The sequence below is a fragment of the Zonotrichia albicollis genome, chromosome 2 (assembly GCF_047830755.1).
Source record: "Zonotrichia albicollis isolate bZonAlb1 chromosome 2, bZonAlb1.hap1, whole genome shotgun sequence".
NCBI lineage: Eukaryota > Metazoa > Chordata > Aves > Passeriformes > Passerellidae > Zonotrichia > Zonotrichia albicollis.
The window spans coordinates 65,260,273-65,287,654 of record NC_133820.1 but is presented as its reverse complement, the minus strand read 5'-3'; the positions used below and the strand labels follow the sequence as shown (position 1 = coordinate 65,287,654).

Here is a 27,382-nt window from a genome sequence, read left to right as displayed (position 1 = left end):
GGAGACTTCACAAGGGAAGGGAGGTAAAAGAGGGAAACTGCATTAGCAATAAAAGAAGGGAGTCAGAGTGACAAGTTAAAGAAAGTCAGATGATTCTGATACAGAAAAGATAAGGGCAGAAGAGAAGAAAATAGGAAAAGGGTGTATCATGTAAAAAAACTCTTCAGTTAGGCAAGAGATTTTGAGTATTTATAAGGACAACCTATGTGAAGGTAAATATCTGTGCTATCTCTACTCCCATTCCCCATCTCTACTCCCCATGACCAGCTTATCAATGTGTTTGTAGGGTGAATCAGCAGTCTAAGGGGCTGGAGAAAGTCAGTCCTGCCCCTAATATACAAGAAACAATTATTTAGACAGCAGACACAGCTCTCAGTGAAAAATTTCATCTGGCTAGGAGGAAAATGAAGAAATATTCTCTTTCAATAAACATGAACAGCAGCAAAAATATAAGCAAAACCTTAAAGCTGCAATTACTTTGGGTGAATTCTTGGACAGGGCCAAAACTGTGGCTCTGTAGGTGTTTATAAGCCTGAAATTGTCCTCCATGGGCCCGTATCCATGCTTTAGACCCAAGCTACCTTCTGAATAATTTGATGCTAGGCTGCTTGTTCTGGCTTTAGGACCTCATTTAGTATTTAAGCATGTAACTATTCTTACCACTTTACTACCTCATAATCTTTGCTAAATGGCGTTTCAGATGAGGGCAGAGATCTGGCATCCATCTACAACACTGCTGGAGAGGCAGAGTAAGAGGGGCAGGTAAGCGAATTTAATCTCCTGCTGCAAGCAGACACAAGGGGATGCAGGAGGAGAGCCGGGCAGAGCCCTCTCCTTGCCTTTCTCCTGCACCTTGTGGCCGGACAGCAGGGCACAAGGAGAGAGGAAAGACTCAGATTAGACTGCCAGCATCAAGGCAATAAAATATCTGCCTATTCAGAGCTGCGGTTTTGGATGCGAAGCGCAGCAGAGAAGCCCATTCCTCACACGTGTGTGTGCGCCCAGGCTCCTCCCGCCCCGCCGGGAGCGGAGCCTGCTCCTGACTCCAGCCGAGAGCTTACAGCACCCGGGGTGGGGGAACTGAAGCACAGAGATTAAGTGACCTCCCCACCAGTGGTGACAACCCCGAAAGAAACCCAGATTTCCTGCTTTGCTGTTTCCACCACAGGCTCTGCAAAGCTCTCCCTTGCTTGTCCCCCTGCTCCAAGCAAACCTCTCCACATCATCAGCAAACAATGCCATCAGGGCTGCTGGGGCTCAGGCAGGGCAATTTCCATCTGTTCTTCTCACTTCCCTTTCTCTTCCCACAGAGCTCACTAACTTCTAGTGCCGGTGCCAAAAGCAGAAAGGGTCCCACTGGCCGAGTGCATCCCTAGTGCCTCTCCCAGGTATCCTCCAAGATACTCCAGAGTCCCTCCATCTTCTGCACAGGGACAGGGTACAGGCACAGACCCACCTGTGTCCATCACCTGCATCATACTGCCTGTGGCACTGCAAATGAGAACAAGGATCATGCCAGCTGCGGGGCTTGGGAGCTTATGGAAAGGTGAACGTGGCCCTGGTGTTTTCTAAAGGAAGGTGGTTTTCTTTGTGCCTGGCATGAGAACATCTGCAATACATTGTGCTGATGTTTCTGACATAGATGGGCCTGTCTGAACTGTCATTACCTTAAACCTGAAAAGCCTTTATTCTTGCCTGCCATTTCTAGCACATGGCAGGATCCTTCACTCCACAGTGATCACCAGCTCCCCGTTAATTTCTCCTCTCTGTTTCACTGCTCAGCGAGCACCCTCTGATCTTGCCGCTCACTCGCCCTCCCCACCTCTCTGATACGCTGGAAGAGAGTGCCCTGCTGCCCACAGAAACACCTTTCCCTCCTTCCCTGTGTCCTGGCAGCCTCTGCACAGTCCCTGTCACCTCCACTCAGGCTGCAGCCGCCTCCTTTATCTGAGCTTGCCAGCCTTTCCTCTGTCTCTCACTCTGCCATCAAGGTCTAGAGCAGCTTCCTGTCGTGTTTTCTGAGCCAATTGTATCCTAATTTCTGCCTCAAGTAATCTCAGCCTCTTGTGAGCATTTTCCATGTCATGTCTTTCTCCAAACTGTATCTTTCCTTGCTCCTGTCCCTCACACTTCCTCTGATTCTAGGGAATCTCTTCTTTACTAACCTGTGATTTTAGGGTTTCCTGTTCTCAAGAGCTGGGATCTACAGGCAATGAGATACAAACTGCCAAACCAAATTGCTTTCCACCTTCTGATTAAAGTATTTAAGCTAACTCTTGCTCTGTTGCATTTGAAGTGTACACTGCATGCATTGTTTTCTCCTGCTTTCTTTCTCCATCTGGGTTTTTGGACCAAAACCTGCTATTGATCATTGCTGCAGTTAAGACTCTTCACAAGGAATCAGCCACAGGCAATGCATTTATCAGCATGACTCTAACATAACAATGTGTATATAGGAGAGTCATAAAGGATTTGCAAATGTTCTGTATTATGTCTTGAAACTAGAAAGAATGAGTATCATATAAAAATGTGGATCTAAATTCAGAGCACTCCATGTATTTCCACTTGCATAGCAAAAATCAGGATATACTGTGAAGATTGAGCTTTAAATATGTGGACTATTGAAAAGTATGGTTTAGAAAACAGATAAATGGAAAAGGGGTGTGCGGGGGCATTTCCATGTTCTTTGCTCTTTTAACACCAAGCAGCATCAATATCAAAGTTACACAGTTTATTATTAAATTTGTCTCTTTTTCGTTTTAGGAGGGGATAAAAAAATGTAGTGAATGATTAGTTTTAATCTATTAAATCTGAGGTTAATGGGAGATTCTTTCAAAGGGTGAACACTGGCCAATATACATGTATACATTTTTGCTCATTTTTTTAACACACTGAAATGCAGAAAGGAACATTTTTTTTTTCTACTGGTTTGTTAAAATCTCACTGTCAGTGGTCTTCTCCATGGAGAGAGCTGGATTTGGAGTTTTCCTCTATGTACATTTGCTGGATTCAGCCCCTGACCACAAGAATGTTATTTCTCTGTATTCAGTTGCAGCCAGAAAAAACTCAGGTGTGATGGTAGACTCTTAAAGGTTATTTCAGGATTGTACCTCTGCTGAGAGACCAAACTTCAAACAAATGCAGCCTTTCATGTGCCTGTGGGATGGAGGTCACAAGAACAGACATGTGCACGTGTCCTTCCTTTGAATTCACCTGCTGAATTTGAACTATATCCATGCAGTAGGACTACTTGTGTGCTGAATTGTGTGTAGAAACTTCTACAGCTTTGGGAACTCAATGGAAAAACAAACTATGAAAAAATCAGGCAGTCCCATGCTTCACCTTCTGCTGCTCCACCCCCTTCAGTCACCTGCAACAGGGCTCTGAGCTGGTTCTGGCTTCCACTTAGGCAATACTTGTAGCAGCTCTTCTGGACCAAGGAGGTGACTACAGAAAATGTATCCAGGGTAAGTGCATGCGGGAAGAGAAAAACTTTCTGCTTCTGTAAATCTCAGTACCCAAACAGCGCATTTTAAATCCACTGCATTTCTGCACCCAGAAAATCAGTAAAATCAATCTCAGTAATGCTGGTGCTGCTCAGGAGCGTGTATTTGCTTACCTGGTGAGAAAATATGACATCAGGGGATGGGAGAAATAAATGCCTACTAAATCATGTAAAGTCATCTCTGCTCAGGAGTTTGGGGTTTGCACTGGCTGTTGAGTTTTTCAGAGGGAGGAGACAGAGGCAATTAGGAGGTGTCAGCCTTGATTTTGCTGTACCAACTCCTGTTGTGTGGCTGCAGTCAGGGTGAGCAGCTGTCGAATGAGGAGTGTGGAGCAGCAGGCTGCTCATGAGCTGGGCTCCAGGCTGGCACTTGCAGAGCTTAGGTCTCATGGCATCCTGGATGTGCTGAGGAGGACATTGCTCAAAAATATCTGGGAAAGGTTGCAGCCTACACATTCTGTCCAGAAAAATACAGACAGGAGTGTGTGTATGTACCTGGCTGGGTAAGTGCCCAACAAATTATTTTGTTTCTGCTGGGATTGTGGCATTTAAAGGTATTTTAGGCCATGCTGGAATCTCTGGTTACTTAAAGCTATGCCAACCCAAACAAACTCAGTTTCCAGTTTGCAGATAGCTGTCTCCAAACTGGTCACCACTGTGGTGTCTGTGGGGGGAGATAAGCAATTCCACAGCACAGTTAATCTCTTCTGAGGCAATTTTCTTGATCTGATCAGAAAAGCATCACTCTGAGCACCAAGTCCTGTGCTCCGACATCAGTGTGAGTCCTCAACAAGAGGTGTCTTTTGGCCTCAAGCACCTTTTGGACTCCAAGTAAAGTACATGTTTACATTCCCATTATGTCACTTGGTCTTAATCATATGCTGAAGAGTTTTGCAGAGTTGAGCCAAAGTTTGGATGCTTGGTGGTAACTGTAAAGACTTACAACAGCAAGTTAGAAAAAAAAAATCAACTGCTCTTCACATAACATTAACCCCCTAATTAATTCACAAATCTACCTGACAGATGAAATTTTTATTTTCAGCTGTTTTACTTGGGAACTCTTTAGCTGTTTTGTTTCCTGTAGCCTGAGTAAATATTTGACTTTGTCCTCTAAGTCACTGCATACCATTGTCTAACCTAATAAAACCTTTTATTTCATTAGCACCAATTTATCTAATGTTCCAGACTAATTGAGAGTGGATTTCCAAGAAGAAAAAGGAAGAACATGTTCACAACCACAGACACCTCCTCACCTGTTTATGAAAGAAAACACAGGCTCTGCAGGGCAGAAAAAATACTGGTAAAAAATACCACATCTCACCTTTCTGCAATTTTCTCAGTCCATATCAATTCCCCGAAGTAGAAGCCAGGTCATTCATTCAGTGTTTACATAAAAATGTGAGCTTGAAAGGAAGGTCACTATTTTCCTCTGCCCAGTGGGGATTACTGGAACAGACTCTGCACTTCCCTGTGTGGAAATCACCTCTCTTCCCGAGCTCTGCCTTAGCCATCAGAGGGGAGGAGGTGCTGCTTCCAAAAGTCCATGTTGTTCTCATGCTGGGGGCCCCAGAGCTGGACACGGCACTCCGGGTGGGATTTCACAAGAGCAGATTAGAGGGGACAATCAACTCCCTCACCCTCCTGGCCAGGATGCTTTCGATGCAGCACTGGGTATGCTGGCAGTTTTCAGTCCTTTTACCATTCTGGATATAGAAACATAAAACTCAAAGGACTTTCTAAACTGATCCTGTTTAATTAGAGATCTGACACATCGTTATCACTACTGTGATATTCCTGACCGCTGCCAAGAAGGCCTGGGGAAGAAGGTCAAAAGAAATTCGTGTATTGTATAAAATAACCAAATGTTGCATGAGTGTGTTCAAGTAGAAAATATTACTGCTGTGAGAAGACATCCAGTCTGTTCTGCAGGGGTAGACTGGAGCACCAGACCTGAGGCACAGGTTTCTCTCAGAGCCAAAGCTGGGGATGGATCTTCACAGGGATAAAGTTTTGTTGTTTCTACAGCATTTAGGTGTGAGGCAGCAGGGCCACCAGATCCAAAGGCAGAAGGGTTGAAGTGTCAATCTGGGTTGACAGATTTCTGACTGAACGTGAAGGTTTTATTTCACCTACACAAATCAAATAGCTTATCTGGTAATTTTCCTGTTCTTTTCAGCTGAGAAGGAGATGGACAGCCCTATCCCAAGCTGTGAATTGCACTCAGGACAGAGGTAATGGAGTCTGCAGAGAACCTGTCCTTTGTGCGCAGGGGCAAGTCTCTCCTGCTGAACTAGGCAGGTGTGCTCAGAGAACAGCTTGCTCTGAGGACACCTGGGAAGGGCTGGAGAGGGCAGATGCGCTCTACAGTCTCTCCAGTGGGGCCCTGGGAGCTGGATGGGTGTCCAAGGCTTCTCACCTGTGTCCAGATTTTGAAACCACTGGATGCAGTAATTCATGATTAGAAATGTTGCACTTGGACAGTTTCTACAACAGAGGGTACAAGGAGAATCAAGAAACTGGGATGGCCATGCAAAACTGCTACAGCCAGCCAGGAAAAGACCATTAAGGATTTCCCCGTAACTTGGTCCTTCTGAGGAGCATTTTTTGAGACATTTCTAAGGGAGACCTTTAAGAGCTTAGCCAGCCTTTTAAGAGTCATTCTCTGAAAATCATTCATAAATTCCTATTAAAAGTTCATGAAGCTGCCAGGCTACAAACAAGGATACCAAAACACTAAGGAAAAAAGGAAAAATTATTAGAATAAAATATATGCCCTCTTCTGACTTTCTGATCTTTCAAGGTCAACTGCAGATCCAAAGAATGATCTCATGTCCTGGCACTGCTGCCAGGACCCCTCTGAGAGCCAAGACTCAACAGAGTTTCAGCCCCATGCTTTGCCCCTGCAAAACTTGCCCTCACCCAGCAAATGTTTCATGGCTGGCCAGGGACCGGCACAGGATGCGCCCAGACAGCTCAATTTTCTTCCCTTTTCACTTTCTCTGTGACTCCTGGAATGTGTTTGCACATGGTGGAAAAAATGCAGAGAGGAGGGAGAAGCAGCCAGGAACATCACCCTCCCTGCTGGCGCTCAGCTCTGGGGTTGGTGGCTTGTGCCAGCATTGGTAGCCAAAAAAGTTGGAGGAGACCCTGATGCCTGGAGCACAGATTAGATTAATTTTTGCGGGTAATCCTTTATTTTTAAATTAAAAAGAAAAATCTATAATCTGCACAAACTCAGTTAACACAGGCTTGCAGTGAGAGGCGAAATCTGTTTTGATCAGAAAACTGGCTTGTAATGAGTACAAAATTTTTCACAAAGTTTCAAACCCATCTTTTCCTCCCCTTTTTCATTAATGGGCATCTTTTATCCTGTCCTAAGCAACAGCAACCAGACTAATTAGTTTAACGAGTACAACAAATGGTTTTATTGACAAAAAAGGACCCTTTGAAATATACATTACATTCACAGAGGATTAAATTACACCCTATTATCCATTTTCCATAAAATAAAGATTACTTTGATAAATCACAACTAATGTTATCTTTGGCTGATAAGAACTCAGTACTTATTTGTGTGGCTTCTATAAATAGTGTGTTCTGATTATTTTTCCTCCCTAAAATAGTCAATGATACAGTCTGCCAGGCATTTTCCTGCAATTTGACAATACCACATCTGTGAATGAAACAGCAAGTGAAAGCTTCATTTTCTGAATATGAAATATGCAACAGTCTCTTTTTTTTTTGCCAGCTCCTCTGCAGTAATCTATCAAACACCTTTCAGCCATATCTTGCTCCATCAGGGTTTTCTTATTACTAAAGCAAGGAAGTCAAAACAAACTCCTTTTGTTAAGAGCAAAGCCTTTGTGGTTCATCTTTCCATTGTATGCAAAGTCAGCGTGACAACTGTAGCATAAGGGGGTTGTGCCCTCATTTAGGCCTTAATGCACACAGGATATGCACAGTAATGTACAAAAGTGTGCATTTTCAGGTGTAAAGGGCTCCTTTGGGCTTTGCCTTTCCTTAGCTTTGCACCAGAGGATTCTGCAGATTGCTGGAAATCTACTGGCACCATCTCCAGGCGGATAAACAGTTGGTGGAGGACCAAGCCAGGAGCAATGTCCTGTGTTTATTCAGACCTGCATTAGCACTGCACAAAGTGGCTCTTTACTGAAGGATGGAGATAGTTAGGATATTGGAAAAGGATCTTTGTGTGCCAAGAATTTTACCCATCTTTTGAGCATTTGGTAACAATGCGCACCAGGAAGGGACATCCCCACTGGATCACAGCTCAGCCACCTCGCTGGGCAACCAACAGCTTAGCACAGCACAGCAGCACCTTCAAAAACTTCCAAGGAGTTTGATTATGAAAAGCTGAAGCCCATTTCCTACTGTGTAGTGGACCACCAGAGAGATCTGCCCTGCCACATGAATGGCATTGCCTGTCCTACTCCTCAGGACAAATATCCAAGTTCAAATTATATTAATTTCCCATTTTTTGAAATTCTTTCAAGAAACACATTTGTTCTGAGTTCAACTACTGCTTTGTATGCACTGGCTGACTCAAAGCATCTCATTTTACTGTAAATATTCAAGGGTTAGAACTTGTGTAGCAGTTGTTGGATCAGCTTGAAATAAAGTTTGTAACGTTCTTAAGACTGGTGGGGAAAAGATGTAGCAGTTCTGGAAATCTTTAACAAGTAAATCCAATATATGAGTTGAATATACAATTTTTGAAAATCCTCTGAACTTCTCAAATATAACATCAATTTAACATCCATTTGCAGCAATTAACCCTAGCTGGGCCATTTTGGATGGGTGTTCTCATAAGCAAATGTCTCTTTTCCCACATTCTCCCTCAGAAGCAGGTGGCAGTAAATTTCAAATAAACCCACACCCATGTCTGTGTTCCTTTCTGGAGGGTGTGTTTTGTTCATGAAAATATGTCTAGCCTCTCTGTTTAATTTTCAAAATTTTAGAAGTGTCCCACCCCCTGGGTTGCCCACAAAGTGATTCAGCAAGCCAAGCAAAGGGATCAAAGAACGGTTACATTTTTTTTTAAGCGAATGGAAAAGTTTAGCCATTCTGAAAGTATTTTCCCTCAACACATATTTCAAAACATTAATAAAAATAATTACAGCTGAGTCTAACAGACAAAATGCAGGGCTAGAGTAATAAATTTTAGAGAACAGGGAGGAGCACTCTGAAGTGCCACAAAACAAATAGATTATTGCCTTTCCAAACCCCTGCAAACTTCTCTTTTCCTGTAATAGAAAATAAAAAATCACCATGGCTGGGCTGCTGCTTGCTTGCCGTAAGTAAAACAACTTTAATATTGTATTTCCTCAGCGGTGTGCAATTTTATAAAGCAGGAAGGAGGAATTTGTACACATAGGAGTGAACGCGCATAGGAATTGCCACCAGCACTAACCAATCACCTTGGGTCCAACCCAAGCCCGACTCTTTACCTTGATGCTCACTGGATACTCTGTGGGTGATAAAGTCCTGGGAACCTGATTCTGTTTCACGGGCTCATATATTGGAATCAAAGATGAGGTCCTGATGTAACAAATGGAGGAAGATCCAAACCTTGGAGGTCTCAGAGACCCCTTTATGTACGTGCCACAGGGCATACTCCTCCTTGCTTATTCCATCTCCTGCCTCCCATATTTTGCGCTGATTTATGCACAGCTGCTGAACTCAAAAGAGAAGAAGCAGACCTGCCCCATCTCATACTACACAACAGTCAGAGGGCTGGGTGCTCGCCAGGAAGATGGGATATGTTGATTCCAAACTCCTTTGGCCCAGAACCCAGCTCTCCCACTTCCCAGGAAAGTGCTCTTTGTACCAGACAACACATCTGTTCTCAGAACGGCGCTGTCAGGGTGTCACAGGCAGGGAGTGCTGCCTGCTGTGGGCAGTGTGCAAACCCCTCTCTTTTCCCACCTTCCCCCATCACTGCCCAGCACAAAGTGGGGAGTTGCTCTCTCCAGGAAAAGCCACGTCCCTCCAGGAAAAGTGACAAGGACCAACAGCAGAAGGGCTGACTGACTCAGCCCAGCACGGGAGCATCTCTTCTGGCATGGGATGCTCAAGTCAGAGCTGCAGCAACTGGTCTGAAAACAGGCCAGGTACCAACACCCAGAGAGATTTCATTTACTGCAGTGGATCCTCTAGCTGATCAGGGGACTGCAGCTTCAAGGTTCCTAGTGTGGAAATCCTGGGAATTTGTAAAATAAAAGGGTCAGAAATGCCAAGATGGAAAGGCAGATCAAAATCTAATCACATTTTCCTTCCTACTCATAGGAAGGGAAGCAAGACAAAGTAAAAACATGGAAGACAGAGTCAGTAAGTCAAATATTTTTATTTATGCCCTTTCTTATTTCTGACCATTGGTCATTAACTTTAATTGCACAGACCAAAATTAGCAATTGACTTTAATTTTCCTAAACTACAACTTTTATAGCTTTTGCATTTTTACCAAGAGAAGACAAAATAATGAGTAAGTCTCTACATAGAATCAAAGATAGGAAGCAACTTGTTACCAATCCTCATGCAGGCTACTGATTATTGGAGGCTGAGGTCGAGCGTTATTTCAGGAGAAAATTCACTCTTATGAGTATGCTCTCAAGCTAATCTATAGTCCTTTCACAACCGATGTAATTTTCATATATTAGATAACAATTACAGGCATATTAAGCAATATTAACATTATTAAACAATAGTGAACAGCCACCTGAAGGTATAATATGGCAATGCAAAACCTCAGTAATATAAAGAGACTTACCTGGTAATTTTCCATTAGAGCTTTTCTAAGCTTCTGGAATTTTTTGTCTTACAGGTCTAGAGATTTTAAACAGAATAAATCTAACATTCATATTTACAGAAAGATTTATACCTGGCCCAAGAACTCCAGGGACACTTACACTTTCTATACCAACAAATTACTCCCATTTGGAAAAGGAGCTATTGCTTTATTGTGGCATTACCACAGAAGCTGCTTTCTGAGGGCACTGAATGCATTTTGTGCAATGAGTCTTCCAAAAGGCTAAAATGTATTGCTGCTGCTCTTTATGTCTTGCTCTTTTGCAAGCATACACCAAGCTGCAGACTTGGCTGCCACTAAGTATGTATTTTATATGTGGACTATTACTACTAATAAAAGTAAAATAAGTTATTCAATATGAATGACTGCTCCTCTCCCTCTTGATGTACATAAAAGAAGCCACATATAATGTGAGACTAAACTCAGGCAACTGTAATAACTCTGTGGCACTCCTACAGTAACAAAGAGAAGAAAAAGCAAAATGCTTCCAACAAAACAGTTTGCTTAAATTATCCTTTAAATGAAACAAAAAACCTAGTCACAAATCCATTTTACTAACTTTTTGTTTCCTGAAGGTTTCTCTTTTAACAATAAAAAATAAAAAGTAACTATGTTTAAGGAATTGGCACATAATTATCACAAGACCCAAAGGAGAACAAATATCCTACTTCTTTCCTCTTTTCCTGGAAGCAGAAGTCCCTGAAATCATAACTCTGTAATATCAGAGCTTCTACACAGGCAAGCTTCAGCTTGCACCAAAGCAGGAAGGAAATGAAAGCTTCACTTATGGCTTTCTATGCATCAGACTGGGACTTCTACACTCCTCAGCTCTCCTACAAAATCCCAAGTCATGTAAACCATGAAAATCTCTTGGTGGATTATGAACTGAGTAAATACTTGTACTAGAGCAGATGGATTTTTTCCGTATATAAAAACAAACAAAACAAAAATCATGTACACGTGAGGGAGGAATGGCCATACTGCTGTACAAACCACTTTCCTAACCTACATTGTTACTGGTCCCAGCTTTAGGAGATCAGCATGCTTCAGCTGATACAAGGATTCTTACTGAAAACAACTGCACTAAACCAAAACCCTTCCAGTAAAACAGAATTATAAAAATAATTTAAAGCAATAACTTCCAGTTTATATACAAGAGTGTAGTTCAAACATTTCTTTTCCTGACAGAAAACACCAGATAATATATTGCAAAAACACCACACAAATTTTGCCTCAAAGATTTTATCAACAGGATTTGCAAAAGAGCATCAAGTACTCTGAAATGATTTATGAGCTGCAAAGTGATGCATGAGTCATTCAAAGTGTATCAGTTGTATTAAATTTCAGTTATCGGTCTTTACTGATGGCAGGCTGAGAAAAAGTGAGAGAACAGACAATAGAGCAAATAAAAATATTTGTGAGGTCATAACAGACACTGGTTAAATCTGTAGTTGAAAGGTTTATGTACAGCAAGGAAAAAAGCTTTTCTCCTTTTTCAAAGAGATTGCACATTGTCAAGGTCCACTTCCATCAGAGAAATACATTAAAATAATTTTCAATCTATATTCTATTTTCTGGCCTATTGAAAGTATTCAAAGACACAGGAAAGACTAGACTTCTGCAAAGCAGATTAAAGAAAACTGCATTCCTACATATTTTAACTATACAGTTACACATCCAAATTCAAAGCAGAAAAATAATTCAATGCAAATACTCAAGAAATACAGAATTATGGATTCTGATTAATCTGGGGGACGCAAGACTATGAAAGGAGTGCCTGAACTTGATGAGGAGATCTGTGTAGGATGGTCTCTGGATCCTTGTATTCATTTGAAGGATCCATCACAGCTGCATATAACTCACTGTAAGCCCTGCAGACGAGTTCTGTTGACTGTTTTATTATCTGCTCTCTAAAAACCAAAACAAAATAACATAATTTGCAACTTGTAGGGAATATAACTGTAGTACAAATAAGGAATTAAAGATATACATTAAAAATTACATTAAAAATAAGCATTAAAAATTTAAAAAAAGAGGGCTCTTTCTCTCATTGTATCATACACAGATAAACTCACATCTATGACCTGATAACCAAGACAGGAATTTCTTTATTTCTACAGTCAAGCAAAAGCTAATAGAAGGATTTAATTTGCAAACACCCGTTTCCCACCTGCACTCACCTGTATCCTTTAAAAGACTGATAAACTTAGTGATCTATCTTCTACCTCCAGTGGCTTCTCACTATGTTTGTAAATACACACTTCTTTTTCATCTACTAGCAAATATATTCTATTTGCTTTATCTTGACAGCAAGATTCCATTATGATTCCATAATCAGACAAAAACTAGTGATAGTGTTCAGAGATTTAAAACACAACCTTTTACCAACAATGCTATGAAGTCTGTGTCCTATTATTTTCTCTTGAGATAAACGAATAAGAACACAGAGACTGAATGCTAAATTTAACTGCAAAGTTTAATATTTTTTAAAGACAACCTAATAATTTTATTTTACATTGCCCATTGAATCAGTTTACTTTAATCATTATGGTGATGGTGCTTACAGTAGCATATGAATTTTTATCTATTAGGAACAGCAGCTGCAACTATTTTAGAGTCAAACCCATGCAACGGGAACTCCAGCAGAAGCTGAAGAAACCAAGGTAACCACAGTTCCAGCCCTGCTGTAATATGCAGCAGAGAAACAAAGACAACAAAACTGCATCCACTAAAATCAGGGCTCAATTCACAGACTGTTGGGAATAGACAAGTTAAAGAAATTTCAAAGATCAAGCACAAAAATCTTAGTCTTTACAGGAAACATTAAGGAACAGAAGCTATGAGAAAGCAGATTAGAAGATCAAACCTGCATTTTATTCTGACACACAGTATCCAGTTTTTTTACATACAGCCTCAACTGCCAGTACTACTAGGTCATTAGAATACCTGAAAAATAGACTGTCCTTATAATAACAAATTCAAACCCACTATTATAAGGGAAACATATTCAGGGTGTTCAGGTAAGACAACTATCTCTGACCTCAGCTTGGGATCACTAAGGTACTGTAACATGAAAATCTTTTATGAAAGCATTGCACACTGAATTTGTGCAGAACTAATGCACCAAATGAAAAAATAAAAAAGTTTGTTAAAATATTCAGAGAACAGAACAGAATCACATGTGTTGTTCAATCAAATAATGTCAGTGTCATTAATCAGTACATTAGGATTTCAGTTGCCATAACAACGTGATACATTTATTACTAACACAAATGGCAGCACTTGCTAAAAATAGTAATTCCAGCATTCAGTTTCTGTGATCCAACACGAATGAAAAGATCTTTTCAAGACCAACAACCATATGAATACATAGCTTAAGGCTTTTTAAATGAGTGAAGGAATTTGAAAGACAAGAGCATGCAACGGTAATGTTGGAAGGAATGTTCTTCACAGTTGCAAAGCTTAAATGACATTGCCCACGAGTATATAATACACTGGTCCCTCATCAAAGCATGTGGTCTGAGTACCAAAGCCCTCATAGGTTACAGATCTCCATTATCTGATTTCAGAAAAATGTCTTCAAAATTGAAAATTTCAACTACTATAGAGAGGAATTAAAATTATAGACCTGGTTAAATGTTTTGCTTGAATTTTGAGAAAATTTAGAATTTTCAAGGCTTACTTACTATCAAAAATATTGACTATCAACACTGATTCTACAAGCACCTCTGGAAATGGGTATTTAAATTTCAGAAGGATTGCTTATGTTTTAAGCTAGTTGTTTGAAGGCTAATGGGCTAACTGATTTGTTTTCATTCTGAGCAGAACTTGACCTACAGCACTGATCATAGCAGGTTAATAAACGTCCACATGTTAGCTGAGTTGAAGCAGCTGTAGCAATCACCCTCACAAAAGGCTTCCCTCTTACCTCTCAACTGTCCCCTGCTGCAAGATGATATGAATTCAGCTTAACATGTGCTGAGAGGCTTAAAAAGCTTATCAATGGGATAGGCTAAGAGTGCCTACATAACTACTTTATCTTGGTTCCTCTGACAGAAGGATTGATTAAGTTCAGGTAATTTCACTGTGCCAGAGTCATTATGGTAGCATAGAGTCTACCTCTTAAAATTGCCTCTGTGTTAGCAATGAAAAGCTGAGGCCTTCAAAATACATTTACTCTCATTACAATTTTTAAATAGACCTACATTTAAGAAAATATATCAAGAGCTAAAATACAGGTTTAATGCCCTGACACTGAGAAGCAGAAATTGTGATGTTTCAATGACATACTGGTCAAGCTACTCTGTTTGATGTGTACAGAGAGTAGAGCTCTCCCACAACAGGGTCAGCTCTGCAGCTGAGCTGTGGGAATGGTAAATCTGGCAGAGACACTCAATGCCAGCTGAAAACCACCAGCATTCCCTGTGGCCTGCCATTGCTCCACCTGTATGGCGTGGCACTGGAAGTCTTTGGATGAAGAGAACCTGAGCAATGCAGCACGACAACCTGGCAGCTGGACTAGTTGATCACTGTAGGTCACTCCAAACAAACCATTCTATTCAATTCCCAACAATAATTATTTTTCCCTTGACACATCACTTTTTAGTTGCAAGCTGCTGTAATACAACCCCAGTGAGGACAAGCATTAATAATGAAACTCCAAATACTGTTGCATTATGTAAAATGTGATGTACTTGTCTCAGTTTCTGGTATATTTGGATACCTGCATTCTTCACAAAGTGTGAAAAATAATGTCAAGGAAAGTTTTTGATCAGTGCAACATATAATTCTCTGAGTTTAAGTACCACAAAAAGTCTTCATGTGGTTCACATTTAATTGGAAAGAAATTCATGGCACTTTCCCTAGCCTTAGGGTTCAGTTATAGTCAAAAAACAAAGTAAGAGATAAATAATAAAGTTCTTACTTCCATACTTCAAAGAAGAAATCTCTAAAAAAATACATTAGGTGAAAAGTAAAATAATCTCAGCAAAATATTCAATGAGACAGAATGCCAATATTCTACAGCAGAAGACAACAAAGGTGAAAATTCTAGAACTGACAAAGCAGTGGGATAAAAGAAAACTTGGAGAATTATATATTTCACCTGTCTTTGGAAAGCTTACAAAATAGTTCTAAACCAATTTACAACTAAGTTGACAAAAAACTGCTGACACAGCAGAGTGTGTTCAAAATGTAATTCATCTTGATGGTGTCTCTTAAATCAAAGGTAACTACTTCAGAAAGTTACAGAATTAGATACTCTTCACTGCCTGTTCAAAAAGAGGAGAGTCAGAACACAAATGAATTGTGACCTGAAGGACAATGCAAATAGTATCACCACTGATAACTTGAATTCTCATCATGATTCACTAAAACCTAATCAAATTCATCTTTGTGATTGCGATCATTATTCAGACGTAACAGAAATTCAGAGGCAAGGTACTTACTTCACAGTGGCACTCAGAAGGAAATTCAGCTGGGACATTAAGAGACTATCTGGAGCAGACAGATAGCGATCAAATTGAGCCTGCAAGAGGAGAATATGGGATCAACACCTTGCTATTACACAAAAATAGGTAAAAACCACAATTTCTGAAAACATCACTGATTACACTAAAAGACATAACTTAATTGTCCAAAACAAATTACTGACTTCAGTACTTCTGCCACCAAAATTTTGTTTCTGACTCAGAGGCATATGAGTGGAGGACAAATAATGAGAATCCAGCTTCTATAATTATCCATCTAAGCTTCCTATGCATGTGGTGCAGGTACTTATACATCACTGAAGATCACACCAAGTCTATGCGATGCAGAGGGAATACAAGACAGCTTCAGAGCTATCTTCTATCTATTCTGTCCAAATTAGACATGTTGCTTGATTCTTTTTGCATGTTTCTTTTTACTTTTTGGCAGGGAGTCGCTGCTTATGCTTGGAAAAATAAAAAGCAAATCCTTCACTTCAGGCTTCTTGAACTGCTTCTAAGCCTACTTCTCTTTCTCACAGAATATAGTGATAAGAAGAGCAGTGCTTTGATTCTAAGAAAAAAACATTACTCCCATCTTCAACAGTCAATTAGAAAAATTGTGGCTGCCCCATTCCTGGCAGTGTTCATGGCCAGGCTGGATGGGATTTTGAGCAACCTGGTCCAGTGGAAAATACTCCTGGCCCATGGCAGGAATGCTGGAAGAAGATGGTCCTTAAGGTCTGTTCCTAACCAAACCATTCTGTGACTGTGTGGTCAAATGGGTGACTACTGAGAAGATGAAACCTTCTTCTCACAGGTGAAACTACAAGGAATACTGAACACATAATACACTAAGAAGCATTTAAATTAGATAGTGAGAGAAAAAACTCTTATCAGAAATGTCATCAAATATTGAACAGATTAACCAAAAAACCTGTATAAAATCCTTGGAATTACTCACTAAGACAAGGCCCTAAGTAAGCTTATCTAGTGATGGCAACCTTCCTGTTCATTCATTCACTGAATGAATGAAGCTGGTAAATCCTAAAATCCCCATCAATCCGTCATTCAAAACACAGACAAAAATGAGTAATGAAGTCACAATTCTTACAAAATATTTTTTTGGGGTTTTCTGTCCTTGTTTGGAAAGCAAGGGAGCTTTTCCTGAGAGGAGTGTGAACTTAACAAGCACCCCATTTGCAAGCACGCAGGAGCAACTTAGAAGGCTGGAACCTGGAAAACTTTCAAGCATAAATGGGAGACAGTGAATCTGCCTGCAAGTACTTCCCCCTGGTTTAAATTCTGAGAAGCCAATAGATTTGGCTGATAGATGGGATTTATGCAGGTTTGATTTCAGCATACTTGGTTCCATTCTGGTTAAAGTGTGTTCACAGAAGATGATGTTAAGTAATGAAAAAAATAAACAGCTGGATTCTTGTCTTAACTATTCAAGGGAAATTATTATGTACTACTACAGATAATAGTGCTACTTATGTATAATTTAAAGAGAAGGTCCCCAGGCTGCAGCCTTTAAATTTGTTGTTAGTCTACAAGACCATGATAAATAGAAGATATTTTAAATGCAAAATTCCTAAGTTTTAATAAGAATGCATGCTGATATGAGTAAACCATTGAGTGCTCTGTGCCAGAGCACTGTTCATCCAATCAGCTTGGGAATTACTGGTTTAAATCCTGAACAGAAAAAAATGGGTTACACTATCATAACTGGGATGCATTCAACATACAAGTTTTTTAAAAAATCTTTTAAACTCTCTTTTGTTTCCATGGGTGTGTACATACACTGCTGTATGAACAGGTCTTTACTGTTAAACTTTTTGAATAAAGCTAAATTTGGCTAAGGAGGAAGAGTGAGACATTATACATTATTGCCTACTAAACTGTGGTATTGCTATCTCTATGCAAAACAGCCTTCACACACTCTAAGAAAAAGTATCAGCTGATAATTTGCTTTAAAATATATTGTAGCTTTCAACTTAAAAAACCCGTAACTGTGACATATACCCAGAATCTAACTTCTGAGTAAAGCTGAACTATTTGCATAAAATCAAAGCCTTAGGACTGAGATTATAAATGATAGCAGAACCTATATTTCAAAGCACAGAGGCAAAAAAAGAAACTTTGGTGATTAAAACTAATTAGAGCTAAGTATTTGCTTTTAGCAATTTAAGATGACTCATGGGACAGCATTCTTCTAAGTAAAGATCTGCTTCTCAAGGCTTAGAAAAAAATATTCTACTACTACCTCTTCAGAAATAATTTATGTATTTATTATTTCAAGTGGTCAAATTACTACAAATGAAGAAAGTATTCCCAGACATGCAATCCATCTATTCCTAAAGACTAGGACTGATTAGATGAATATCTTCTACTACAGATGAATATCTTCTAATCACATAATTAACAGTATTCTTTACCATGTCACAGCTATCACCACCATAATATAAAAGTTATAAACGCTTACCATTGCAACCTTCAGGGACACGGAATCCATACTTGACAAATTTGAAAGAGGACCCTAAGAATCCATAAGCAAACAAGGGGATAAAAAAAGGTCATACTAGAATATAGAAAAAGATAAATAATAAAGTCTAGAATCGATTCAGTAGTTAATTTTTATTTGGTCCTGCTAACAGGATCTTAATGTTTGGAAACTATCACAATTTCTGTACTGAAATGCTGTTAACAGCTCATTTGTATTCTACCATTCCCTTAAATTAAAAGATGAGAATATGGAATTCTCAACATGTCCTTTCAAAACCTCTTCTTCCTTCTTCACCATTAAATAAAGCCAAAAATAGCCTTCCACAAGGTCTAGAATTAAAACTGAACTGCAAACTGGCTATATCCCCTTGAAAATCTGGACTTAAGAGACAACAACCTTGCTCTATCTATCTGTTCTTGGACCATGAAGAATTCAGACCTGCTTCCCAGTAAACCTTCTGTGCTGGTATGGCAGTACAATGCACAAATGCTCCTAACCCCCCTAGGAAATTCTGCAACATCACCACCTCTGCAGCCAGGCAGCTGTACAGAGAGAGAAATGAAAATTGCTACATCCCATTAACAACCTGCTCTAGTCAACTTGAAATTGGTTTTAAAACAGGAGCTAGGCTTGTGAATAGAAAACCAAGTTGAGTTATTAATCAGATTATTTACACATTTATTTATTCATCTTTATACATAAAAATCTGTTAAGGCACTTTATGCAAAATTATTAGCTGAAGAAACAACATAAAGCTTTCCAACAGAGTTCTGCTTTCTCCAGAAAACACTATTCTTTAAAATCTACAAAAGATCACAAAAGGACATAAGCACAGCTGAAGGGAAGAAGGGCTGTATTAACACCTACCACACTGCAACTGTGCTTCACAAGAAAGGGAGAGCGTGAGCTCTGAATTCCAGTTTTCAGCTCCTCTAAGAAATCTCAAGTTTTCACTTTGAGAATCTCACTGTCTTGGTACTAGAATAGCTACAGCAACAAATAAGGGCGAAAGAAGAAACTATTTCAAACTACTACTAAACTCATCTGCCAGTTTTCCACAGAAGAAAAAAAGCAGCAATTACCAAATGCATGCAGCTATCTATGGACTCCATGCATGGAAGCAATGAAGAAGCTGAATGCTGCTTACACACACAGCAAGTCTAACATGTCCTAGGTGCCATGGGAGTGTTGGCATTCAGACTCAGATTGTACAAGACAGGACTGTTGCACACCAACCCTGCTATGCCTCCTGAATACACAGTGAAAAGAGCTGTAGCTGCAAGGTGCCTGTGTCTGATAGTCCTGGTCCCATGTGAAAAACAAACATTACCAAACCTTTGCTTTCAGAGGAAGATCAATTTGCAAAAACATTAGTGCCAAAATTCTACTAGTTGGCAAGTGTGTGGTACCCCCTTTAACATGGAAATTCTGTAAGCTCACCTGCTCTGGTTTGTGCTGCTGCAGAGCGTTATAAATGTAACTCAGACCAGCTCTCGTTAGCACGTAGGAAGCTTGCTCATTTATGAGTGTATCTAAATGAGCTTCAATCTGAAATGTTAAGCATAAGGTATTTATAAAGAGTGTGTGAGAATATTAAATGTAACAAGTTCTGGGGTTAAAACGTCTAGAAACACAAATAAAAAGAAAAAAATACACAAATAAGGAGAGTGACCAACAAACAAGGAAATACTACAATTACATACAGAGTAATTATTTTATCCATTTAACATCTTTCATATTACAAGCAACCAATAATAAAAATGCAGAGAATTCTTTCATGTCTGACTAATAAAAGAACCTATTTTTTTGTATTTGTAAATACAACACCACCAAAAATGAAGACTGTAGCCTTGATCTTAAAAATTCCTATATAATTTTATTTTGCTATAATTCTCTGAAAGTATGTTTTAAAAACAATTCCATTCTTATTGAAAATACTGACAATAACATGGCAGTTTTACAATAAACAAGAAACAAGAAACAAGTCTTTCACAAGGAAAATAAAACTGAAACTAAATCATACTCAGAATTGATTTTAAATTCAATACTGATAAACATGTATTTGAAAAAAAGTCAACTGAAAAAACAATAGACAATGATATTACAGTTTTCTGCATTGTTTTAATTATCTTCATATGAAAAAACTTTTAAGAGTATTTTACATTCTTAATATAACCTTTACTTTGCAGGAAAACCTAATGCCTAAATTCAGTGACAGCAGCAGCAATCATTTTTCAATTTGAGCAGTCTCAGACATTTGGTTATATATATATTATTACTCCATTTTACAGATAACTACCCCACAAACTTTTCTTCCAATCCTAAAGAAAAGAAAAATATTAAAGTCTAGTAAAAGGTAAGATTCTTTTGTCTGATACTTAAAGAGTTCACCTTTTTACCTCCTAAAATTGTTTAGAATACACTTTACTTTTTTAAATCAGAAGGGAAATCTTAATATTTCATATTGTAGTTTTTAACTGTCTTAGCGAGTTATTTTTCTATGAAAAGCATTTCTCCTATTAAATATGCCATTCTAACTCCACTTGAATAACCTACTTATGTATAATCTTAAAGATTTTTTTTCAGTCTGTTCCTGTATTTGTAAAATGTTTGAAGAAAGTAAATGGTATTAAAAGTGTAAGCTTCAGCTCTATTGCTTTTCTGAAGAATAAATCAATTGCAACATTTACTGTGAAAGGAACTCTGATAAAAGAAATTAGAAATACCCAGCCAGTTTGGTGAGGTTGTCTCTTTGCTTGTTTCAGAGCTAAAAGTGCTAGAAATTCTGATTAGGATTAGAAAGTGAAAAATGGCTCTCAGCCAATCCTTGCTATCCCTTCAAATAAGAATTTGTGACTTTTTTCAAGCCCCTCAGCTCCCAAGGCTCTCCTGAGATAAACTGCAGACATATTCATGTAGTAAAATATAAATGGGCAGTGGCCAAGTTTTTTTAAGTCAACAGTTTCTAAATTTTGACTTCCATTTCAAAACTGCACCACGTATGAACTACTATCCCAGGATGTGAGGGGAAACCAAACAAATGAGAAAAGAGAGGTAGAAAGCAGGACTGAAGCAGTAACTTCAGCTACACAATATTCTAGTACAAAATAGATGATGATCTTACAGTAGATGATGAACTAACTGCATGATGGAATATAGTCAGACATTTGGTTGCGATTACAATTTCCATTTGCTTCTTCTCATACAGTTTGCAGATAAATATTAGAATGATTATGATAATGAAATTGTTCACTGGTCTGGGTTTATCTGCAACTAAACCAAACAAACCCAAATCTTGTACTAATTTTTTGTCTTGTTTAAAATGAAACATGCTATCTGCTCATGGTCTCTGATAAGAAGCCCTCTTAGTCCATTTCCCTGATTTTGATAATGTTGGCTTTGGGCTGATTTTAACATAAATATATTCACAGCACAACTTACAGTGTGCGAAAATCAGGAATGAATTAATCTTCTTTTGGGGGTGCTAAAGCTTACCTGAAACTGCAACATCTCTAGACGTTTGTCAGTGAATTCAAAGAGAGCCAGAGTAGTCTTCATCATGTAAAGTGAATTTACCATGTAGGTTGCCATATCAGCTGTGCCCAAATTACTAGCAGACATAGTACACATCTGTAACAATGGATCTAGCACACAAGACAGAACCTAAAACAGCAAACACACAGAAAAGAAGGAAGGGAGGGAGGAAATCATGTCACACGAGGCTTCTAACCTCATTCTGTCTCTATCACATATTTATTCCCCAAAGTAGAATAAAGAGGAATGAGAGTTTCCAACTGTGAAAGCAGTTTTATACTGGATTTGTCAGCAGGTGATCACCTACCACAGGGATGGGGAAAGTATAAAAACCTGACAAGAACAGATTCCAGCCTAGCAGGAGGAAGAATAACCCAGATTAGATAATTGGTAATTGTGCAATCTTGAGGGTGTATTTACTTAATGGAGTAGTAATTGGATAACTGAATTTAGATACTGCATTAAGAGTAGCACTCCATACTCAGCTGTAATTATCCATATTGTTAGTCACCCTGTTATGCACATTACAAACTCTGGTTTGACAGAGAGCTCCAAAATGGGACCAGACAAAAAGATTAATGTTCCATCTACCTTTGTGTACTAAAGCTAACTTACACATTCTTTTTTTGCCCCTCTTCCTCCTCTTCACACACACAAAGCAGCCAAACATTCTTGTACCTGCACAAAGTCAGCCTGACGGGCATCCAGTGGAATAACAGATGAGTCATGAGAAGCCAGAACCTCCCGGAGCAAGTTAAGTGTCTGATTTAGAGCAGAGCTTGGGCCAAGATCAGGAGGTGGGAGCTCAACCTGAGGAACAAAATTATTTGTTTGTGGGGGCTTTTATTAATCTCATTTACAGCAAATACCATCCAGTCTGTCAGCACAAATGCAATGAGCTAATAACAAAATTACATATAGGAATACAGAGAAGAACTTTAATTTGACACTGGACAAATCTAGCACATTTCAGACAATAACTGCCAGCAGCTTTCAGTATAACCATATAATTCAGTGCCACACAAGCAACACTGAATTTCTCATTTCATTCAGACAATACCTACTTCACCATGTGGAGAAACCCAAACTCTACTGGTTTAGGCAGTGAAAAAAAAATACATTTACTAGATTAGGTGCCAAAGAGTAGCCACCTTGCTGGCACCACTGAGTTCACTTTGAGCAGGACCTCCTGCAAACACTTCAGAATGTAGTGCAGGCAGAGCTCTGGGAGATGAGAGCCACGCTGCAGCAGTTCTTGACAGGACTGCACAGCTCCTGTGATACTGAGTATGAGAGCTGCAGTCACAAATGCAACAGTCTCAATCCCCAGCAAGCTCACACCTTGTCTACTGCCAGTACACAAATGAACTGCACACAGGCCAACTCATGTAGACCTATATGAACAGCAAAGAGACTACAGAAACTGACATGCTGGCTTATGCAAAGGTAAGAAGCAGGTAATGCAGATGTTTAAAAAAAATAAAGAAACAAAGTTTGTGTATAATAGAGAAAAAAAGATATACTTTCCAAGTCAAATTATGAAAATTGGACCCCTAAATGGACTGAAACGCTATACTGTTTTTAACCCAGGCTTATATACTTTAGCCCTTTCTTTGGAACAGGCAAATACTCATTAAACACTTAACATAACATTTGTAGATCTAGCACCTCTTTTTCCCAACACTCATTTCTTAGGTTCTACTCCAAACACAGCTGCATCTTTTTGTCTCCAATGCTGCCTAAAACTGGCTTTCCGCTGCCTCCAATCCCTTACTATCACCTAATTTCTTTCTGCCAACAATCCACTTCCACCTTCTTCTGTTCTGTCCGTGCAAAGGCAAACACAGATGTGGCTGGATCATGTGGGAGTAAGGAGACTCTCAGCAATAGAGAGTAAGTTAAGACTTAAAGGCTTAAGTCTTAAGTTTGGATGGGTCTGGCCCATGTGAATCGGGCTGGGTATCTGGCCACAGCAGAGCAAGGCAGCATGCACTTCTGCAGTGCTCATAAGGCTCCAGCTCTAAAGAAAAGGCAGCAGCTTTGGATGGCTCCAAGTCCTGGGCAACATGTTCCACACCTTCCCAGAGGAGAAATACTGATAAATGGCATAGTAATATGGATGCTTGAGTCTTAAAGTTTAAAAAAAAATAAAATCCAAGGGGCAGAGGCTGATGGCCAAAGAAACCAAGGAGAGCACAGCAAATATCTTTAGAGCAGAACATAACAGAGTCTTCTGGAAATGAATCTATACCTGATGAACATGACAGCAAAGAAAGAAAAAAAAACATCTCTCTCTTTGAAACCAGGCCAAACTTTCACACTTGTGCTCTGAAACATTTGAGATACCATACATGTCCCAACACTGTTACCAAGACAGATTTAATGAAAACTTTTCTCATCTTTCTGAATAGAAAATGTTCCTCTATTCTCACTTTCCAAAAGACAGTATACCGAACTCAAAGAACTAATGGAAAGCTAAAACTAATAGGTTCGGAGAACAGTTGTTCAGTCCAAGCAGTCTTGAAAGTATGAAACAAATATTCTAGCAATAAAGTAATAGTAAGAGGCACTCCAAAAAGAGACACTTACTCAGTGTTGATCAGCAGTAAAGTTTACTGAAATTTACAGCACTGAATGACTTTTTCTTTCTTCTTGTTATTATTAGGACTATTGATTGTTTCCTGAACACCCCATTCTCAGCCTTGAACTGGACTGTGTTCAGCAATATTTTCACATTACTTTGAGACTAGAGTTTGATGGCGGTTTCACTTCCAACACTCACATAGATCATGGCAATTATAATTCCAGGCTGCTTTGCACAGAATTTTTGTCTCCTGAGGTAGCTAGCTGAAGCCCTTAAATAAGCTTCATCTTTCACTTGGCTGTTCCTTTACTGTCCACTGTCTTCTAGGTAAGTGCAAGGAACAACAAAATGGAAGAAGAAAATATTGTAAGGAAAAAAAGATTTATTTTAGATCACTAAATTTTATTTGGGTTACCCTGAAATTCCTGACTACTGCAATAGAGACAATACTATCAGTAAGTAGAAAAAGAATCAAAGTAGTGCTATATTAATTTTGAAAATTCTAACTTTTGTCAGATGAATACAAAGTGAGGGCTTTTTTTTTTTCAAAATCAAAAAAGAAGATTTAAAAACTCACACTTCAAATTTATGCAGGAACCTACAGACTCCAACTCATGAGCACTAATCACTATTCTAATAAAAAAATAATTGATGCCCTGAATGTTCTACAGGCACTAAGAGATCATTATAATTTATCCCATTTCCAGAAAAATAGGTTTCAAATACATGCTGAGTTCTACTTTTGAAGTACCTCTTTCAGATGCAAGCTAGACAGCAGCTAACTAAAACATGATTAGGGAAGTTCTGCAGCAGCAAGTTCAACTGCATTAAAACATACTCTAACACAGTATTAAGTCTCTAATTTGCTTTGACTATCAGTTCAGTCATACAGAAATTATGCCAAACAGCTCTTCAGCCTTTCAAAAAACCCAAGAAATTGTCCATTTTTAAAATCTAACATACAAAACTGAAATGAATTCTGAAATGGGTACTGAAAGTTGTACATAAGCTTTAGTAAAAAATTTTTGTCTTGTTCTCTGCATATTAATCAGTGGGGAACAGATACTACCAAGCCAGTAATCTTCCTCCAAACATATAACAGAGCAGCTTCCTCTGTCTATAAGAGCAAGTAGCTCAAAGGATATCTTATAGAATTTTACAAACAGCAAAGAAAAATACAGAAAAAAGAAAAGGCAGTATCAACAGTTGAGAAGTGGGCATGTATGTTGTTTCCCTTTCTCATTTACATTAAAGGTTTGATTTTAAAAAAGAGCAAATTTTCTTCTGAAAATACTGTACAGTTGACCAGAACTTTATATACTGCAGTACTTTAACATTAGAAAGTTAACAGTTAAAATGCTCAGGAAGGGAATGGAATACCTCCCACACAAGGAGAGGCTGTGTTCTGCCTGGAGGAGAGAAGGCTCAGGGGGGATGTTGTAAATGTGTATAAATATGTGAAGTGAGGGATCAAGATAGAGCTAGACACTTCTCAGTGCTGTCCAGTAACAGGTCAAGAGGCAATGGGCACAGATTAAGACACAGGAAAACAATTTTTTACTGTGAGGTTAGTCAAGCACTGGAGACAACTGCACAGTGAGGTTTTAGAGACTATACTCTGTGATATTAAAACGTCAGCTAGAGCAAGTCCTGGGGAACCTGCCCTAGCTGACAGTCTGTGTCATGAGCAAGATGGCCGGACGAGATGGTTTCTAGTTTCCTGTTGAACTCATCCATTCTTTATTTCTGTGATACTACTACCAAATAAAACAAAATGGTAATTTAAAACACAGAACTCCACAGAGAAAGCCCTACTTACAAGTCTCAAAAGGAAGGTTAGTGGCTTTTATAAGAGCCTAATCAGCTTTAAATACAGTCTTTTAAAAAAAACCCACTGCCTGGGTCCAAAGTACTACAGAGAACCTTGTAAAAATGTTATGAATTTTTCATGCTGTCAGTTAACACTGAGCAGCATCAACTGCAGAGTCCATTCTCCTCAGCTGAGACAATATTCACCACCACTCCAAGAAACCCGAGCGTGTGTCTTATCAGAGAAGCTGTTATAAGATTTTCTGGTCCTATTAGGATCCTACAGAGGTCAACAAAGTAGAATACCTAATGGCATGCTTTTCTTTTCAGCTATCAAGCTGGTCTTGGAGAAAAAGATCACTAGGTTTTGCTTTGTTCTCATGGATCCATTTAAAAGCACAATAGCATTCAGAACGCAACAATAATAATCAGTCTTATTCAATCTGCCCCACATCTGATTTCCCAGAAACCTAATAGGTTTCATTCTGGCAGGAATCAAATTATGAAGGACGAGTTTACAATTATTCCCATGCAACGTTTTAATATCTCTCTCACTGACAAACTTAAAAGATAATGCAATCGCAGCATTTAATTAGCATACATCTACTCTAAAAAGAACAGCATTAAGGAATAACAATCCCAAAACTTAATTTGGGATACTCTACTAATAGTTTTCTAACAGCTCAGACAGCAGATGACTGGAGTTTGGCACAATCTTCATTAGTGCCCTTATGATAATTCTCATTCCATTTTATTAAATGTTTGCAATTATTCTTTCCTTTAATAATTGTTCTGGAACGCTAGTGAAACCAGAGGAAGGACATGTGGGCTTGAAAATTCCCACTCTCCTAATTTAACAGGTGGTCCAATAAAACATGCTAACATCAGTTGGTCTAACACACTTGTTAAAATGCCTCACCAATGGATTCATGATATTAAATAACTCCCATACTGAGGGGACTGCAAGAGCAGTCCATCCACTCGACTCCATTAGGTACTCTGAACTTTACTTCCAGTTTCATTGGAACACCTTCTGTCATTCTGATGATTTTTTTCATTCACTGTTTTCTCCTGGATTTATAATCTTCTGTAAAGAGGTCATCTGTAATGGGCTGTTCTTAGAATCAGACAACGAGTAACACAAGCAGAATCCTGA

General features: G+C 39.0%; 1 protein-coding gene and 1 long non-coding RNA gene across 3 annotated transcripts in view; one reads left to right on the top strand and one right to left on the bottom strand.

Moving 5' to 3' along the window:
* The first annotated feature begins 3,321 nt into the window (after positions 1–3,321).
* LOC141728208 (uncharacterized) lies at positions 3,322–8,607 on the top strand. The gene is made up of 3 exons (XR_012579025.1): positions 3,322–3,467; positions 4,668–4,805; positions 5,682–8,607. It is a non-coding gene; the product is annotated as an uncharacterized LOC141728208 (long non-coding RNA).
* Positions 8,564–27,382, bottom strand: part of COG6 (component of oligomeric golgi complex 6) — a 56,232-nt gene continuing 37,413 nt past the window's right edge. Inside the window, exons 14-19 of one of the 2 annotated variants that reach the window (XM_026790625.2) lie at positions 22,512–22,643; positions 21,795–21,962; positions 19,740–19,847; positions 18,279–18,332; positions 15,776–15,855; positions 8,564–9,722 (exon numbers count right to left, since the gene is read on the bottom strand). In XM_026790625.2, the coding sequence (XP_026646426.2) occupies positions 9,659–9,722; positions 15,776–15,855; positions 18,279–18,332; positions 19,740–19,847; positions 21,795–21,962; positions 22,512–22,643 (606 nt within the window). In that variant the 3' untranslated portion in view covers positions 8,564–9,658. Of the gene's footprint in view, positions 9,723–9,850; positions 12,239–15,775; positions 15,856–18,278; positions 18,333–19,739; positions 19,848–21,794; positions 21,963–22,511; positions 22,644–27,382 lie in introns of those variants that run through there. The other variant, XM_005482425.4, reaches the window with a different exon arrangement.